At 39.5% G+C, this 20,002-nt stretch overlaps 1 protein-coding gene across 1 annotated transcript in view; it reads left to right on the forward strand.

The window, feature by feature from the left end:
• Positions 1 to 7,604: 7,604 nt before the first annotated feature.
• rasgef1ba (RasGEF domain family, member 1Ba) overlaps positions 7,605 to 20,002 on the forward strand; it is a 137,389-nt gene continuing 124,991 nt past the window's right edge. Inside the window, exon 1 of the mRNA XM_084728191.1 lies at positions 7,605 to 7,814. Within this exon, the coding sequence (XP_084584317.1) occupies positions 7,746 to 7,814 (69 nt within the window). The 5' untranslated portion in view covers positions 7,605 to 7,745. The remainder of the gene's footprint in view (positions 7,815 to 20,002) is intronic.

The following is a 20,002-nucleotide window of genomic DNA, read 5'->3' on the forward strand; positions in this document are numbered from 1 at the left end:
CTAAACCAAGACCAAGTCATGACCAAGACCAGAGTGTATTAAGACTGAGATGAGGCCGAGACTTTGAGGGGGTTGAGAGCAAGTCAAGACTAAGACCAAGGCAGGGTGTGAACGAGTCAAGACCAAGTGCTGTCACGTATCTCACCCAAGAAAAGAAGAGGAACCACAGCGTCTAGTGTTTATGTTGGAGCTGACATTAGCTACATATCTTTATTTGCTTGCCTCTTCATTGTTTATCACAAGCATAAATATAACTGAGCTGGGTGCAGACTTTATGTACTGCTGTGTGTTTTCTTTGGATGCTGTTTTGCAGGTGAACTCTTTGTGGTTTAAGTAGCAAAATTTGAATACAGAAGGTTTGGCTGCTTCTCCTCCCTGACACTCACAGCCTCTTCTCCATTGTCTTGCATTCACTTTCTTGGAGTGCATGTCAAGGGGGATGGGAAGGGATGATAGCAAGTAACAACAAAGACCATTTCAGATTAGAAATTAATCAAGTTATTGGCTGCATTTGAAGTTTTACATACAATCCCAGTAATCATGCTAACAAATCAGACAATGCACAGGCAATTCAGTGATATTCCCTTAGTTGTGTTAAAACCCTGAGTCTGAGACCGTGATAAGTGCGAGTAAAAATGCGATGGAGACCAAGACAAGACAGAGAACTTCAGAAAGTTGTCTTGAGACCACTCTAAAGACCAAGACCAACCCTGAGGACTACAACACTACTGTAAAATAAAGAAGAATATAAGTCTAAATCAGTGCCACTGGCCTGGAGACCAAAATCATTTCATTTTAATGAAATCACTGCAATCTATCCACTTGCAGAAGCAAAATTAACATACATACACACACATTTATGCAGCTGAGCAATTGTACATAATCTCTATGGACTTTAGAGAGGATGGAGGAGGTGTTTTGTCCAAAAACAGGAGAAACAGGAGTATGAGAGCACCAAAAATGAACACAAGAAAGCCCTTTACTTCTTGAAATTTTGTGCAATAAAATCTATGCTAGAATGATCATTCGTGGTAGAGAAACACTTGCTTTTAAGTGAACTCAAAATATGTCTTAAGCACAGTTACTGTGTTTTTACTTCAGCACAGAAATGCACACAAGCAAGAAAACGAGCAAAAAACGTCAAAGAGAATTCTCTGGAGGACCAAGTCAAGTGCATTTCCAGCCTACACACACACTCTCACACACACACACACACACACACACACACACACACACACGTAAATCCCTTTACCCCAGCAGGGGGCCATGCTCTGAAGCTGTGTAGATCATGTAGATTCCCTGCTCCCCACAGCTGTAACAACATATGGAGCTGCGTTTGCCAGCCAACGTGGAGCATGTCATTAAACAGCATTATTAAAATCTAGTACAACAGCGGGGTGTCAATGAGAGGCTCGGCTGGCGGAGGCTGATTGCTTCATTAATTATGTTTTTTTTTGTCAACAATTTGTTTCATGGGAAGTGCACACTGTCAGTTTGGCGTTTTTGTGTTAGAGGTTAGATGATGAATTTGGTTTATTCATCTAAAAATTGACTAATTAGATTTTGGGGTGTGGGAGGTTTGTAAGTGTGTGTTTGTGTACTGTAATGTGTTACTGTTGGGGCAGCAGGTGGAACAGCAGGTAGACGCATCAAAGTCATTTGTGTCAGACTAATGTAAACATGCCAAACCTACATGGTGCTCTAATGGTTTGAGAAAAGAATTGCCCGTTTTATCCCCACAACAGCTACATTACCCATCCATGCTGATGTGCCACATGCAAGAGCATGTAGCTGAAAACACTTACAAGGATAAAATTGCCCAAGCAAGATAAAACCCACTTAAAAGACCAATGTTTAGGATTTAGTGGCATCTAGGAGTGAGTTTGCAGATTGCAACTGGCTTGCCTCACCTTTCCAAAAACACAATTCTTATTTTCAAGTGATTACACACTAATGGGAACATACTTATGAATATTGTATTCTATTTCTGCCATAATCTGTGAATATAGATCCTCCTAAATCTTACACACTGGTTCTTTAAATCTAATCAATCTGACAGACAAACAACAGCCAAGGTGCTGTAATCAAACTAATTTAACTTCTTCTATGTATCACAAGAAGACTCAGATTAACCCTTATTAAATTATCTTGGTCATCATAAGACAAGGGTTAAGGGAAAATTATGAAGCTTTGGGTTGTCCCAGTACCGATACCAGTATCTGTATTGCAAACACTTCAGTGTTCTTTAAATTCAGGACGACTGTAGTTTGACTTTTACATGGTTGCATGGCACTTTTGCTTTTATATTTGAAGCAAGTTCTTTCTCCAGTACTGGGTGTTGGGTTACATTGAAGGAAATGGAAAGGACCAAAGATCCAAGAAAAATATTGTATTAATAGTATAAACATTGTAAATCTCTGTGGGTGGACTGATTGTTCATCTTAAGTACATTTTGACCTACATTAATGGTTCCCCCTTTTAAAAAGTAACATTTGTAACACTTCTAACACTTTCTGGTCCCTCAGTAAAATTGTCCTCTGTTCTCCCTCGAGTACTGAAAAGATTTATATGTTGCACAAATCAAATTAGGATATAGTGAACCTGCCTCCCTGCATGTGTTGAGTGGGTAGTAATCTATGTTGAAATGTCTGTTGGAGTCATTTGGCTCTGTGTCCACAGCCATTTAATGGGAGGAAGAGATTCCCTCTAGATAGACGTGATAGATGGAAGCCATTACAGGTCCACCAATTACTGCAGGGTTATGGAGACGGAAACAGTAACAATGCAGAGGGTGTAAAGAAAACACGCATGACGTGAGACAAAAATCTTCATCACAGTCAATTTAATTGGAAACAACGGTTGCACTAATTGTGCTGCAATTTGTCTTGGTGACACTGGTGCAGGGACATTTTGATAAGTTGGATGCTGACAGAGACGGTACAAGGAGAACAGGACCTCATTATCCCTACAAAGGGTCGTTACAAGACACACAAGTGGACAACAAGCATGGTGCACTGCTCTACATTACATCATGTGCTCTGCAGCTGTGTGCACTGAAGAAATATTTTACCATACAAGACCGTTTGCACATAAAGGGGTGCTAAGCCTAAAGCACACATACTGTAGCCTCTTTCTCAACAGGAAGAATCAATCTATGGAAATTTGAGTTTTAAGGAGTCTGAATATTCAGGTACTTATTGCTATGTCACCTAATTGCCTATTGCCATATAAGCCAACTGCTGTTCATGCAGCGTAATATTCATGTAGTTTGTCAACAGTGTTCATTTCACAGAAATTAAATCCTGTCCAAGGCCAAATATAGCCAAACACATTTCTGTCTTTCTTTCTCTCCATCACATGTTCCCTCTGCAGACTTCATGATCCCTCATCTACATCCTCTGTCCCCGTCAAAACCGTTACATTCACTGTCCGTTGTGGCGCATGGCGAGTCGAGAGGTGCCGGCGTTTTATTCACTCGCGTCAATTCAGTTTGACACCGTCGTGTGGCCTGAACTTTGACCTCTCTCACCCTGACAAGAAGCGTGTATGAATCTCACGTAGCAGAGGAGACGCACTGAAAATCCTGGAGAGATATGAGAGAGAGAGAGGGCGGTGGGGGGAGGTGGAGGGAGTAAAGGAAAGATGTCTGACAGAATAAGAGCATACCTGGGGAGCATGAGCAGCTTATGAACAGACACCTGCTGCATTTCAGAGTAGTGCTGCATGCTGAAAGATCACAAGTAATGTTTGAAAAGGAGGTCAGAGGAGGTCAAATGAGATCTATATTCATTCTAAAAAAAGTCTGAGTAGGAATGAACTGACTGAAAGGATCCATCTACAGCTACTACTGTACAGACACCCTTGGGTGTAATTAAACAGTCCTGTTAGATACCATCATTTCTTAAACTTGACCAGGTGTTTCTAATGATTTTGCTCCTAAATAAGATGGACAGAATCAGTCAGACAGACATTCTGTTGTGGGTGAAGAGCCCTGTTCACATTCTGGTCGCATGACCTTGTTCTCTCTGTGCCTGCCTGTCAATCACTAGTCCATTTACAGAAATATGGCAAGATATTAAAAGTTAACTTCAATATTTTTCAACCTGGACCCTATTTTCAAATATTTTTGTGACTTGGTGACTAATAAGGACAACAATATGGTCCAGTATTGAGTGAGACAGGTGTTGAAATGGGCTGCAATGAAATCCTTATGGGCAACTAGTCAAGGTACATCCACCAAAAGTGCTTGTTTTTCTACATGTCTGACAAAATTATGGAAAGGATCCCCAAACTTTTTTTTTTTTTTTTGGTTAAAAAATATGATACATTTGTTTAACCAGAAACAGCTCTTTATTATTATTATTATTATTATTATATAAAGATTCATGTCAAAGACAAACAAAGTCAAAAACAAAAAACAAACCAAATATCCCTGCCCAACCCACCCACCGCGACCCAATGTTAAAAATTTCTATCGAGAGATAAAAACTAAAAATAAATGAATAAAATTCATGTGATCATGTGATTCCCAAGTTGTGGGCCCAGGGACCACTGGTGGGCTGTGAAGGTCTTACAGATGGGGTTGCAAGGTCATGAAAAATAAATAAATTAAATTAAATTACCATAGAATATTTGGATTTTTTTATAGTAATCAATTTATAAGGCCATGGGATTTAAATTACATATTATTCTTCATTTATCTGACCTAGTTTAACAGGTGTTACACAGTATTCAGTAACCTACCACAGTAACACTATATTATATATTCTCATCAGTATGATTAGTCTTGTGTGTTAATCAGAGTTGTGATTAAAAGTTCGAGTGGTGTTCAGAAGATTTTAAGATTTCAAATTGGGCTATGGCATTCTTAAGTTTGGGTATTGCTGATGTAAGGTATGAGGTCCTAATGTTAATATCATATATATTACAACCTGGAATGGACAACAGGAGCACAGGAGGACATGTTTCCACACCAGTTCACCAGCCAGGAGAGGAAAGAGCCCCATATTTTTTCATGCATCGCTGGTTTCCTCCTTATACTGTACAGGATATTTTCAGATGTAATGTTCAGAAACAGCTGTTTTATGTCTCTCTCCTAACTCATCACAGCAAAAATGTCTTGGGACGTCTTTCCACTGTTCCAACAATCATCAACTCTGGTTTCGTCTAAATAAACCCTTGATTCGCCGTCTTAGATGGAAAAATATCGTGTGAGAAGCGAGAGGGAGGTCAGACATCAGAGAAGCAGCAGGGAGAGAGGGGGTGTACAGCCAGAATATTTTCACATCTTACTTTATGAAAAGCTTCATTTCAAAATTTTATGGTAGAAAAATGTGCCATTAAGAAGAAAGAGAACATACAGCACACCGCAACTTTCACTTAAAGATTCAAAGTAATACTGGTGATAATAACAATAGCATTAGTAGTAATAGTGGTACTAATACTACTATTGTGAACATGACCACCACCAATAATTATAATAAGGATAGGCAAAAGGCAATAGTATTATACAGAGCAATACATCTTAAGCAGTACTATTGGCCTAACAGTCAGTGTTGCTTTTCGTTGCAGTTTCCAATCTTATTCATTCATAAATTGTACAGAACTGTATACCATAAAGATCTCATTATGAATCAGGATTTCAATATGAATTTAAATATATTGTTTTTTCCTTCTCTCTAAACGTTACACATCCTACTGTGAAATGAAAAGCCTCATGTGGTCTTGTCTCCCCAAAGATCATCTAAGTGGTTTTGGCACTAATCCTCAGACTTATACTTCAAACCTCTTATCCTAAAGCTGCCATTTAATCAGCCTCAGTCACATTATGCTTTCTGATGGTCATTCAATTAGCTGTTCTTCATTCGCTCTGAACATTTTCAGTTTACCTCCTGACCTTACCACGACTTACCAACCTCTTGCTGGATGCCTAAATGTGACTATTTGTAAAAAATCTGAGCCAGCTGATTTAAAGGCTTTTAGATTAATTCATGCAAGAATCACAGAGGCTGTAAATATTAATTCCAAAAAAAGGATGTTTTTGCATTTCATGAACCCCAACCAAAATCATCTCTCACCTCCCGAGGCGTCCGGACCCCAAGACAAAAACAAAAGCTGCGAATGAATCATGAGATTTTGATGAATATTACAAAAACAACTATAATTTAACAACAGGAGACAAACACATGCATCACCGTCTCAAAAGATAACAGTCAATTTATGAAAAAATAACAATCTAATAAGATGCAAACATGGAGAAAATTAACAACCCACTAGAGCTCACAGCAAAACCTCCTGATCGTTATTCAGAATCCAGCCAGGTGTCCTGTGAACACATGAATATTCAGTAAATACAACTGAGCCACCAAACCTCTGGTGACAGTTTAATTTGCACATTGTGCATGCTGGATAGACTGGTGTTAGCATTATAAGTGATAGATAGCCAGACACACGAGTGTATTAATCCCAATGGGAAACTGCAGCAAAGAGAGGCTGTGATCTAATTTTACATCAAGGTTAATTTATTAATCATTTTAGATCACAGGGTTATATAATGACATGCTAGTTATAGGTTAATTCATGTAGCTCACAAGAAACAAAGAACATAATGATAAACCATACACGGCAAATGAGTGAGCAAATAATAAGCAGTTTTTGCTGCTTTAAATGCCAGGTCATATACCAGCATTTAAACAGGGACATTTTGCAAAGTAAAGGTAAAATATTTATTGGTTTTTATTGATGCTCCTTTCTATTTTGCAATCACCTTTGCTTCTGTAACACTGCAAATTTCCCAGGTACATCCCTGCAACGTAATGAGCACGATGAATCAATAGTAAAAACACTTCTGTTGAATGAACAATTTGAAGGCTGCTGGGGAAAAGGTCTATGGACAAGAACCTCATACAATCCTGTATAAAATAATCCAAACTATCCCTTTAATGTCATGCATGTGACTCTTTGAACTTTTTATTGGATGAAATGATGCATAATCCTGAGAACAAAATGCCCCTAAATCACTGGCTGTTTCTGTAAATTGCATTAGTCCCATGAAAGCAGAACAGTTTTAGTTCCATTTTCCTACCAGACCATCCTAATAGTTTCTAAAGCTTTCTTAAAACAGACAGAAAATTAATGCAGTCGTTAAATTGTCATATTGCCAGGCTATAGTTGGTTAGATATCTACTGAACTTGCTTGCTGGGAAAATTCAGGTTGAAAAATATTCAGGTAGTTATATGGAACTATTTTGTTTCAGTCTCTCAAAAAGCACAACACATGGTGAATTTGAGGTTTAATCAAGCTGAAGAGACTCCAGGTGTGGGTTTACCTTCCATTTCGTCTGAACGGGGTGAATCCCGTCGCTGAAAACCACCTGACAGCTCGTCGGACCGCCCACTCCCCCCTCTGCCCGGCCCCACCTGCATGTGTTCGTGCGTGCATGAATTCACCGACAGAGGATTTTTTTTTTTTTAATTTTTGGAGGCGACAGCTGAAGGCGAAAAGCTCCACATCCAGCGGCTTCCCTGCGCTCATTTGGGCCGGTATTTTTCACCTCTCGTCCGCTTCCTCCTCCTCCTCCTCCTCCGGGGTTTGTTCGGGCAGCTGTGGGAGAAGAACGGAGGGATGCGCGCAGGGTCCTTGAACGCCACAAAGAAGTTCATGAGGCTGACGGAAAGAGGACTCTCCTGTTGATTCAGCTCTTTTCACCCCGCACATTTCAGGAATATTCACTTCTCACCTCTATATGGCAAAGTTCCTGGCTGAATTACTGGGATGCACACTTCCAGACAAGGGCACTCCACCTTTGTTCGAGGTAAGGATGCTTTAAAATTAAACATTACATTGCATGAATGATCTGACACTCAAATCTAACACCGACAGTGAGTTTGTATTCAGGGATGAAAAGGTACAGGCTGCCTCTTCACCCCATGAATTCTCTATGGCAACAGGAGGTTGGGGCTTTGTTCATCAATATGATTGACAGTTGCTATGCTGTAAAGCACTTCATTAACAGTGATCCCTGCGGCTTCAGCTTTTAAAATGCTGCCACAGTGCTCTGCTGTCTGCACACTCACCGTTTCATATGGTGACAAGATGCTTATCCAGCGGGCTGCGGGCTGCGGATTAATGCGCATTATTTGCGTCTTTACGCTCACTGTAATATTCCTAAAATATCAGCTTATGCTTTATCTCTGGAGCTCATAATGAGTTTGTAATGACCTTGTCTTACTTTGCTGTTTTTCAATCCTCCTGTCCTGGCGCTGTGTTGTCGCCAGAGCGCTGATATTTGCAGAAGATCCTGCCAGAATGTATTTTAGGCTGATTATAGACACCGTGGTGATTTTCAGCTGTAAGTCGAGCTGCGTGTGGTGCCAGTAAGCGGTGTTTAGTAAGAAATGGCTGAGACTCAGATGCTGCTCCTATTTGGGTCAGTGTGCCACACACTGTGCCACACACTGTGTCACACACTCAAATACACACTCACACACTGCACCTGTATGTTTGTGTCTGTGCCTGAGGACTATTCACATGGACTGATGGATAAATCTGCTGTGAAAGAACTGGGTTCCACTGGAAAATGTTGTTAGCAGAACTTTTTTGTTGCCTCTCAAATGATTCTCTGCAGGTGTGTTTCTGTGTTGCACTGAACCAGTGCTGACAGGACCAGTTACTTAACGGATTAGTGGATTGGGAAATTAATTGAAGATACTTTTCCATAATGAATTGATCAGTCACCAATCATAATTCATTGCTTTTCACCTCTTCTTAAATTTCCTTTCTGAGTAGAGGTGAGAGGACATATGAACAAACCTTTATCAACAAATGCATTCACCTGTTGTTAAATGTATCAGACCCATTCATAGAGCTACAAAGATTGGTCTGTTAGATGATCAACTGAAAATGAGTTACTGAATACTGGATTCGATGATCGATGAATTCTTTGTCATCTTTCAAGCAAAAACGTCAGGTGCATCACTTAGGCATCACTTTGCGCTCTGGGATATTGTGATGAGCACTTTTTTGACATTTTAAAGACTATTAATGATGAAAATAATCATCAGATTAATCCATAATGAAATAATCATTAGTGGCAACCCTACTGATTAGCTTTAGAAAAATAGTCCATGAACATATATAGTCTACAGATCTTTTAACTGGTTGTCTGAGACTAGGATGCACTGTATATGAGACACTTACCTGTCAGGGATGTGACAGTTTATTTTCTCTCCCCAAACAATGTAATCATTGCGGCGTTTCACTGTGGACATCATTAAATGTCAATTCAGTCGACATCACGCGACCCTGCTTTAAACTGAGCTGAGCAAAGAGAGTGAATCTGTAAAATGATTTCCACCTCTATTCTTACCTTTGTATTATTGTCAACTGGATGCCTCCAAAAACAGAAGTTTTCTCTAAGCATAGATTTTTTTTTCAGCATCTTCGCTTAGGTTTGAATATCTTAGAGAGGGTGAGTGCTGTGTGCGAACACACCTATGATTACGGCACTAAAATGGCATTTTTTCATGTGTTTTTTCATATATTTAAAGGTCACAGTCACAGAAAGAAGGTAGTAATATGGATGAATGGGAACAATGGGACAGAAAATAAACAGATTAGGTGTGTTGCATGATGTTGTGTAATAATGTGACATTATATGTGACTCCACTGCTAAAATATTCTAAACAGGAACTACACTTCACTTCATCTTTGTGATTTTGTCTTTGGTAAAAATGGGACCTGACAGGTGTTGCATAACACCAGCTGTATATGAAAGATCATTTTAGATTAATTCTCATCTCTCTCTCACACACACACACACACACACACACACACACACACACACACACACACACACACACACACACACACACACACACACACACACACACACGACATAATCACCATCACTACCACAGGATTGTTAATCCATCAGGCATCATCCCAATCTGCCTGACACACACTGTGTGTGAGTCACGTATTAAAATCATCTCAGAAATGTGTCAGAGAGGATCATCATAGTAACTTCTGGGAAAATGAAATGACCTGCTCTGTTCGGCTTTACAGGGGACAAAGATTACATTCACAGACACAGTTATATAAAGCCTCATTTCCAATTCCACCTTAAAACATGAATCTATTGAGTAGCTGCACTGCTGACTGTCACTGTACACCCCAGACTGCACATGTTCTGTGCTTTAGGAAGAAACCAGTAACAGTTCCTCATTTCTCTGAGTCAAAGCTGTTTTCAGAGACAGAGTTCATGTCAAAGATTAAAAAAACCTGCCTGCGATCATGGTTGTATTTATAATAATTAAATATGGATAAGGACATCTGTCTGCTTCATAATATTTGCTTATCAATACATGAAATGTGTGAGACCACCATGTTAATACATTTTCTAACCCTTTGTTTAAATCAGAGTAACCTATCTGTTACTGTGGTGCTGTAATGTGTAATGTAATTTTTTATGTAACATCTCCTTTTGTAAGCTCAGAGGAAATCCTAAGTCCTGAGCTTTAATTTGCATTTATCATGGTGAATCCTTGTAAAATTATGTTTATTTGTTCACAAATTAGGGCTGACTTTAATTAAGAAACTCAAGCTGCATCTGCTGCAAGATGAACATGTGTTGTTCAATATGGCTGACTGTGCTGTTTTGCTGCTAGAACGCAGTTGAACTGTGGTAACTGTGTATCAGCAAATCTGTCCCCCGGGAGGCACTTTTGTGAGTTTCTTTAAAGTAAAATCAAAGGCTTTTAAGGGGGAAAAAAACTTTTATCATTTCTGAATTAAAACTGTCACGTCTAGATTGAGAAATATTTGTTTAAACGACAACACTCAAGTGGTAGATTTGCCTATAAATCCATGTAGCATCCCAAATGGAAGCTTTTGTTTCATCAAACTCCTTTCATTCATTTAGTTTCTATCAGCTTAGCCCTGCATCTCTCCTCCTCTGCATTTCTTTGTCGTGCACTTACTTTCTTCTTTGCACTTTGCCACATTTCTTCTTTCAGGTTCTTTCTCTCTCAGCCGCAAACTCGTCATTCACTCACGTACTGTCTGTTACTGCTGCCAGGCCTCCTCTCTCTTCATTCTCTTCATTCTCCCCTTTCTCTGCAGCCTTTAAGCGAAGCTTTATTCGAGGCGGGGAGCTTGTTTTTCAAGCGGTATGCGGTTTTCAAAGGGCAAAGAGAAAGATTAACATCACTGTACTCTCAAGGCCTGTCTGTGCGTTTGAAAAGATGCCTGCACAAATTTCAGAGAAACCCAAAGCTGTGGTTTTCAGGGGAGGAAAGTTTGAGGAAAAAAATACATGAATGTATTGTATGCTCAGTGTGTTGCCATGGAAAAACTGCCGAGTACAAAAACTCAAACATATACAGTTGTTCAGTTCAGTAGAGCCCACAAACACACTCAACAACCAGTCCATCCAGGATTTCTCTGCCTTTTTTTTGGGTGGGGATTGTTCCGGCCAAAAATGAAAATGATTTCACTGCAGGTTTTCTGAAAAAAAAAAAGTGATGCATGTTGCAAAGTTTTTAAGCTTTTTTCTTTTTTGCTTAAAAATCCAAGGCAACTTTTTAAATGAAACCTCACTCTTTTCTGAGTATTTCAAGTCTGTTTCAACAAATTTGAGAAAAATAAGCTTTATTTGTAAGTGAACTGGTGGACTGGTTGAATTTGTGTCTATTGTTGTGACTGTAAATCCCTGGAGGGACTAAATACACATGTAACACAAAAAATGCTTCTCAAACACACCCAACATGACTAAACTGTCAAATATTATCAGATGGGAGATGATGTGTTGCATAACTGTCTGCCAGGGTCCGGAGAGGGTGTGTGTGTGTGTGTGTGTGTGTGTTGTTTGTGTGTGTGTGTGTGTGTGTGTGTGTGTGTGTGTGTGTGTGTGTGTGTGTTAATGTATTCAGAAGGACACTCCGTGCAGCAGGGCATCATGTTCCCTGTAATTAAATTCTAATGCTTCATCTGTTGAGATTAATTTGTTTATGATGTTTATGCCAATAAATATGTTTTTGTAATTATTTCTGACAAATCATGGCTGCAGGAGCATGTTGCTGAATATGAATCAAGTGGTTATGGGTAGAAATAGGGGACAGTGGCTGGAATATTAATTGGACACACAAAACAACCTTTTTTACCACAAGTCAGTTTTCTATTTCTCGTACTCTGATGCATGATCTTCCACGCTTCCAAATAGATAGATAAATATTAGTCTTCATTTTTGATACTTTTTAAGATGCACATTGGGAGCTGACCTCATCACAAGAGAATCTTGCATACTGTGTTTTCTGTTCTTTCTGCAGAAAACACACAGTTCAATTGATCTGTCATTTCAAACAAACAAAAAAAAAAAAACACCCATGTACACAATCATAGATCCAACACAACATATGAGAAAATGATGCAAACTGCAGCTTTACTAGACAATAAAATTGTGTGTTGTTGGTTCAGAGCCAACATGAATGTGTCTGTGAAGCCAGAAATATCTCACTGCAGCTAAAGTTTGTGCTTCAAGGCCAAATGTGACAAATGTTGGAGAAAAAGATCCTTTGATGCATCAGTTCCCATGTTACTGTTTCCCATGTTCTCTGGTTGCTTGTAGCGTTGGTGTTCTGGTTTTTTAAACTTGCTTTTGTGCAGTGAGAAATGGCTGTTTGAAAAGGGTTGGTGTTGTATTTGAAACATACATTGTATGGAAAAGGAGAATATGATCCAATACAGCAACACCATACAGTGCAGGCTCAAGTGGAGTCAACATCTCTCTGACAAGTTTCTCAAAGAAAGTATTCATTTCAGGACTACTGCATGAGATTGATATCCATTTTTTGGTCATAGGTCGTCAGAGATACTATGGTACATGTGAAAAAAGGAGTAATAAGTAGTAAAAGTTTTTAAAGCCTTGTTCAGACTGCCATCCCAAATCTGGCACATCCAGATTTATTCTTATAACAGCAACAGAATGCAAATCAGATGCAAGCCACATTTGGAGATGGTTTGAAATGCCATTTCAATCTGACTTTTATAGATACGTCACAGTCCAGACAATCAGACCGTTCACTCGCAGTGCATCACTGATGCTACTTTGTTACCACGGCAGCCAATGCAGATAGGTTGGTGATGTCTGGACACACAAAATTGAAAATTGTTATGCATAAAGGGTTCCAGAGTTCAAGTTTTGTCAACTAGACCAGCACCTTTTTTGTGATTTTGATCACACGCCTGTCCATCCTGGGTGGGGGCTTTCCCTGAGGTTTCTTCCATTTTTTTCCCTCGTTAAAAGTTTTCTTGAAGGAGTTTTTCCTTACTCTTCAGAGGTTCAACAGGACAGGGGTATCATACACTGTTTAGATTGTAAAGCCACCTGAGGCAAATTGTGATTTTGGGTTACATAAATAAAGAAAGCACTTTATCACATTTTGTCCAGAAAGCACTTTTATAAAGTTTTATCTACTAAAGGGGAATTCAAGAGGGCACTTTTGCTTAATTTGTCCGAGCATAGGGGCTTCCCAGTTTCCAGTTACTACTGACTAAAGACCAATAAACATCTATGTGAGTGTGTGCATAAACATCTGTGTGAGTGTGTGCATAAACATCTGTGTAAGTGTGTGCATAAACATCTATGTGAGTGTGTGCACCGTAAGTGTTTTCAGGTTGAGATGTGAGCATACATCTGTATTTTATACAGGGAGTCTGTTTTTATATGTGTGCATCTGCAGTCAGCCACCCTTTTACGTCAAGTGTCTTTGAAAAAAAAAAAAAAGGAAGGCCAAAACACTCTGTTATGTGTAAATGTCTGCAGGCATTCAAGTTTTTGTTTGTGTCATGGCAAGTCATTTTTTTGTGTCTGTGTGTTAGAGAGAGTGGAGGAGGAAGAAAGAGAGAGAGAATATAAAAGTATTTGGCAAGCAGAAAAGAGTGCCAAAGAATAAAGAGAGCCAAGGTAATCTTAAAAATAAAACTTTTCAGAGCTGCCATTGCTATGACAACCATTGAAATCACTGAATGAAGCAGTAAGGCGGCACAGCCCCCGCTTTGATAACAGCAAATGACTTTGAGTTGATGTTTCCTCATCAGTTGAGTTAGTTTGAATTTAACTATTTATATTTTAACCATTCAGCTATAATATTTCTCTTTGAGGAGATTTACATTACACTCCAACAAACCCCCAGCTTGTGAGGACAAGTTCAGGAGAGAAAACCTTGGACCAAACTTTAACCTGACCATTAGTTAGCTGCATAAATTAGCTGAATCCCTTCTTAAAGGGATAGTTTGGATTATTTGATGTGGGTTGTATGAGGAATTTAGCGATAGTCGGTGTATTACCTACGTTAGATGTTGACTTTTGAAGCAAACGTCAGTAGAGAGAATTTAGTTGATCTTGGAAATGATAAATGAGCTGTATGAGATGACAACTACCACAAGAGAAAGGAAATGTCTCTAACAATAAGGCAAAGAAATACCGTGTGGTCCAGACAGAGAATCTGGATTAAGTTGACTAAAAGGAGTAGAAGCTAAATATCTTTCTGTGGTCCATTCAGAGCATTTCCAGTTGTGTTCTATTAGAACCTTTTACAGTGTCATAATATCACGTTTGTGGAAATGTCACGCTCATGTGGGTTCGGTTTGAACTTCGCCTCCTCCTGAATGTCGCCGTTTGTGAAACACAGACGCTGGGAAAGTAAGGCTGTCTGCGTGTTCAGAAGACAGACGGAGGAAACTGAAGCTGTGAATATCTGTCAGGTTTTATAGTTTGGATCAGATCATCTTACGTCAGGTGTTTCTTGGTCCAGTAAAAATCCTGCTGTAAATGTTTCCTCAAGGACAAAGATAGGTTCTTCCTCAAAGCGTGTTCAGTATACAGCTTTGGACTGATTCAATGATTGTGAGGTGGTTATGTAGTGTGATAAAGCTTTATTTATAATGCACAGTGCATGTTAATGATCATTACTGTAAATGTAGCAGAGAAGGCTATTTTCATGTTGTACCTCAACAGATGTTAAGGCACAAAGTCACCTTAGCGAGCATGCAGAGCAATTAAAATGTTAATAAAGAGAGGATGTAGTAAACAGGATGACATTGTGCAACATTATCAGGTACTACATAATTAAACTATAACAATGACTATAAATATGTCATTTTGAAAGTCGTTCTAAATCTTGTGGATAGTGATGCCCGTACCATGAATATAACGACAATGACAGTGGTTAAAAATGTTGGTGGGATCACTTCCAGAGCAATTTGATGAATGATGGGAACTCTGACAGTCAATCAAATCCCTAAAATATTGAGGTGGGTTATAGAACTTATTAATTGCTTACATCATGTAATATGAGGCTGCAAATTAGACATAGAAAACTAGGGTTGCTCTGATGCCAGTTGAGGAAATGCCTCCAATACAGTCAAAATGCTGAATCAGGTATTGGTGAGTACGTGAGTCTGTGCAGTGATTCGATATCGCATAATTTATTAACCCTTAAATGGGACCCTGCTACTTCCAAGTGGCGTATGGGAAAATGCCAGAATTTTTTCACCTGAGCCAAGTCATACAGCAATGATAGCAATCATATCAATACAGGGTTAGTAGTATACAGTGAAGGGGAAAGGGAAGAAGGGGAAGAAGGGTGCTTAATCATAGACATGCAAAGTGCTTCATGGTGTTCGTCAGTGTGGATGCTCACATCAATTTATTTTTAAAGGTCTAATCAACTAAAATCAAGGATTTCTGCAAATTAACAGACTATTTTGCATAGACAGTGGTGAAATACTTAATCATTAAGCACATGCACATTATTTCAGGGGTCAGAAGTTGAATTTATTTTATTTTCAGGTGTTGCAGAGTGAAAAGAGTCAAGTTTCTCTGCCATAAATCATCAGTTTAGACGAACACTCCAGACGTGAAGCGCAGATCATGTTTTACTGCGGGTCTTCTGTGTCATTGAAAGGGAGATCATCCCAGGAAGTCAGTCCATCACACTGACAGCCTCATCTGTATAAAGCTGATGCAGGGATGAAGAGGAACAGGCCACTGTGTAGTTGTTGTCAGGAGATAAACAAGTAACACCTCTTAAGATGGCAGTCTGCTGTTTTTACATTTTTGTACAGATTAAATGGACAAAATGAAGCACATTCAATCGTGAACTGAAGAGGTGCTCGTGGATTTTGTTCCTGTTGGACAGAGACACGACAGCTGTTTGCCTTGTTTCCAGTCTTGTATGCTAAGCTAAGCTAATCAGGCAAAATGAGAGTCTCACCAAAAAAATGAATAAATGCATTTCCCAAATTGTCAGACTATTTTTTAAAGTAGTAATTGCAGACAAAGTTTGAAAACTTTGAAAACAGTCATTACTAGTTGCAAGACACTGCTCTGTTTCTGATGTTACTGGCTGCTGCTACTTTTGGAGAGGGAGCTGCTACCTGCAGTTATATATGGTATGGTCTTTAGACATCAGTGTGTGTGTGTGTGTGTGTGTGTGTCTCCTGGCCTACAGTGTATTTTATAGCTGCAGCTGTCTCACCTTTAATGAAGTGTGTCTAAAGAAAAGAGGTTTCTGTGGGTTTGTGATCAGTATATCTGAGTGAGGATGAGACTCCAAAAGAACAGCAGGAGATACCATATAATATGTACAGACATCCACACGCACACAGAACGAGAAACACATACATATACAGTAGTCAAAAACATTTGTTGTACCCACTAATAAACACCCAGGAAATAGTTTAAACATTGTCCATCAACTTTGACTGTGTTTGAACAGGAAGCATCACCAATGTAAGAACACAGTCCTCCTCCTCTCGACCCTCTGGAGTCTTGTGTGTTGTGTTCTGTCAGCTCAGAGCCGGCCTGCCTGTCCAGTGCAACATCTTGATCCGGGATGTTGTGATGGAGCAGGTCTCTGTAGGATGTGGGCACCACAGTCTCTTGTTTTCCTGTTGTTTGGCCAGCCTAAGTCCAATTTCGTCTGTGTCATTTTCTCGACTGAACAAGTTAACTTTAAGTCCTAGCTAAGTTAACATGACTCTTGTCCCCGCTCTCCTGCCCTCCTTCGCGGTTTGTTTGCAGCAGTGCGACCGGCTAATCTGGCTGTTTGGTTGAATGATGCCATGTCCATTGTTGTTCATTTCAAGATCCACTGCTCTTTAATATAAAAACCACACTTCCTTTTGCAATACCTACCGGTGTACTTTTCCCATAGGTGTATTAACACCAGTCAGTATCACTGTGTGTTGTGCCACATGGATGTAATGCTAAGAAGGAGAGCAGCCATATTAGCTGACTCTTCCTGGACTAAGAGCTAACAGTGAACATAGAAGGCTGAGGGAGGTCAGTTTGATGACAGGGAATAGGCCTCAGTACTGAAGTTGTTTTCTGGGTTTGGCTTTGGGCACCCCGGGCTGAGTCATGGCTAACCGAGCTAAGGTGGTTAGCAGTCAGCTAACTTATTTTAGTAACAAGTAAAGCAGTATTTCCATCAGGGAACTCTGAAAATGACCTCAGTTCTTTGCAAATATCCCAGAAAAGAATAAAAAAATTGTCTGTGTTCATTGAAAACTTGCTGTTGATGTGTCCATGAGCCTAACAGTTGGACTACACAGGACTAAAGAGCAGACCCTGGGTATGAGAGTGTTTCTGCAGGTGTGTGTGGACTGTAGAGTTCCCTGTAGGTGAGTTTGGTTAATCAGGATCAAAGCATCTGGTCTGAGCCAATAGCAGAAGAGCGTTATTCAGTGGAAGGTCCCTTTAGATCGAGGTGTCAGTCAAACTGAACTGCTAATCAGGGAGGGTTTTTTCTTTCCTGGCAGAGGACTGACTGTGCTGATGAAGACTGTTATCAGAGCCTCCTTCCCCTTCATGACAAACAGCTGTGCGTCCTCTAAATGTGCCAAACACAAGAGCGACCAGCTTTCCCATTATCCACAGCTATTTGTGACCAATTATCAACCACCTCGGCTGAATGGTGAAGCCCATCCGGAAGTCCCTGAAGAGACCGCTTCACTAATAGCTGCTAGATACCAGCTCTAAGAAAACTACACAGAAATCAATAAAGCTCAAACTTTCCAAGAAGAAGTAGCTCTTCTCCAAAAACTAGGCTTTCAAAGGCTAATTTGACTTTTTTTTTAACTGGGATCCTTAGAAGCAATTTTGAAAATGATCGCTCCATTAAAAGGATATTAAAGAGGAATATATTTTGGGATATGATTGCTTTGATTGGCAGATCTTTCAGGCGCCCCCTCTGGCCAACCAGATTCAGACAGGATTCTTTTCTTTTTGTTTTTTGGCTGCAGAAACCTGCAAAGATGGTAGTGGTAGCCAGTGGTAAATCCTGGGTCTGGGTTTAAGATCAGCTTTCCCTCAGACACCTACAGAGAACATATATAGAAGCCTACAGTAAAAAACAAACAAAATTAGAATTTTAATGGTAGTTTGTGTAGTAGTCAAAAACATTATTGAATTTACTTACAATGACTTATGCATGACTTATTATGTAAAAACACAATAAAATGTTGCCATGTATAGTATGTAGTGTCATATCATGACACTGATATATTGTCTATATATTGCCAGTCCTAACTCATGACATACCTTCTCATAATGTGGTCACAGTATGTATGAATAGTTTAAGTATAAATGTGAGGAAAACATTTGCTGGCAGGAATGAGCTCCTGCAGCAGTCAAATTCTGTTTGTCTACATGTATCTGTGATGATAACCGTGGTGGTGAATGAGAGGTAGCTGTTCCTTCAGTTAGTATGTTCTTAAACTGCAGAAAAGGGTCTTTCTGTGCCTGCACACCTCTACATGATTCAGGTAATATGTAGTGTGACTTGGCCTCATCTATGTATTTACCCTCTGATACTTTAACCACAAGGGGGCGGTGTGCAACATACAACCACATGCAGCTCCCTGGTCAACTGATGTCAGCATGAGGTCCAGACAGAGACTGAGGGGGTGATGTACTGTGATTTCTCCACTGACTGATTAAAACTATTGCATTAACCTATTAGTAAAGAAAACATGAAAAGAGCAACTGTGAATTATTACCGAAAACGGTGAATATGCTCTATACAAGTATAGTGTATTTGGTCTGTGGATCAAGAAATTAATCAACTTATTGATGCTTTTAGAAAATTTGACATGACACAAGAAGTCACATAATATCTAGATGGGCTCGACATATTTAAGGTTTGCATATAAAACAAATTGTTACCTTTTTCTTGTTCCTATTCATACATGATATATTGTATGTGATACTAGATATTAAACTATCATGTACTGATAAAAGTGCAACCTCTGGAATGGGGTTAAACATGTTTATACATTCATATATACACAAACATAATCTGTTCTGCACTTGCAAACTACTTTGCACTTTGCTTCGACTGAAGATAATGTATTGTATAACATATGCTGCATTTTTTATTATGTTAAAAAAAATATGATCATTTCCATGCGTTATTGATGATACAATGACAATTTAGGATGAGTTAAGAACATAATACCAGCCTAAAGCTGTAGTAAAATCATGCAGTTCTGTTGCAAAAATAAAATGTAGTTCTTATGAAAGAAGTCTGTTTTTGATGCGTTTTTCTTGAAGGTGAAAACATCCGTTCCTGTACACACTGTAAATAAGTGAGAGTATGTAATGGTGTCAAAAGTCGACTCCTTCAAGTCAGCTTGCCAGGTAGGACATGCACAAAAACAGCCTTCTTATCATATCAGTCTGAACATGATAGGGGAGGGGATTAGGAGTCTAGGAAAGGAAGGGAAGGGCAGCGTGAAGGAAACAAACCCTGGGAGTCGGTCACTGCGGAGCTCTGCAGGGAACGGAGCAACGAGGAGTTTCACACGGCAGTTTGAGCTGTCACCAGCTGTCAGTTATTGTATAAGCAGTCTGTCACTGCTGCTGGTTTGGTGCCTTGCTCAACGGCATGTATGTTTAATTTATTTGACCTTCCGTCAAAGGAAGGCCAAATAAACGCC

The sequence above is a fragment of the Lutjanus erythropterus genome, chromosome 10, assembly GCF_056507025.1.
Source record: "Lutjanus erythropterus isolate fLutEry1 chromosome 10, fLutEry1.hap2, whole genome shotgun sequence".
In the NCBI taxonomy this organism is placed as follows: Eukaryota; Metazoa; Chordata; class Actinopteri; order Lutjaniformes; family Lutjanidae; genus Lutjanus; species Lutjanus erythropterus.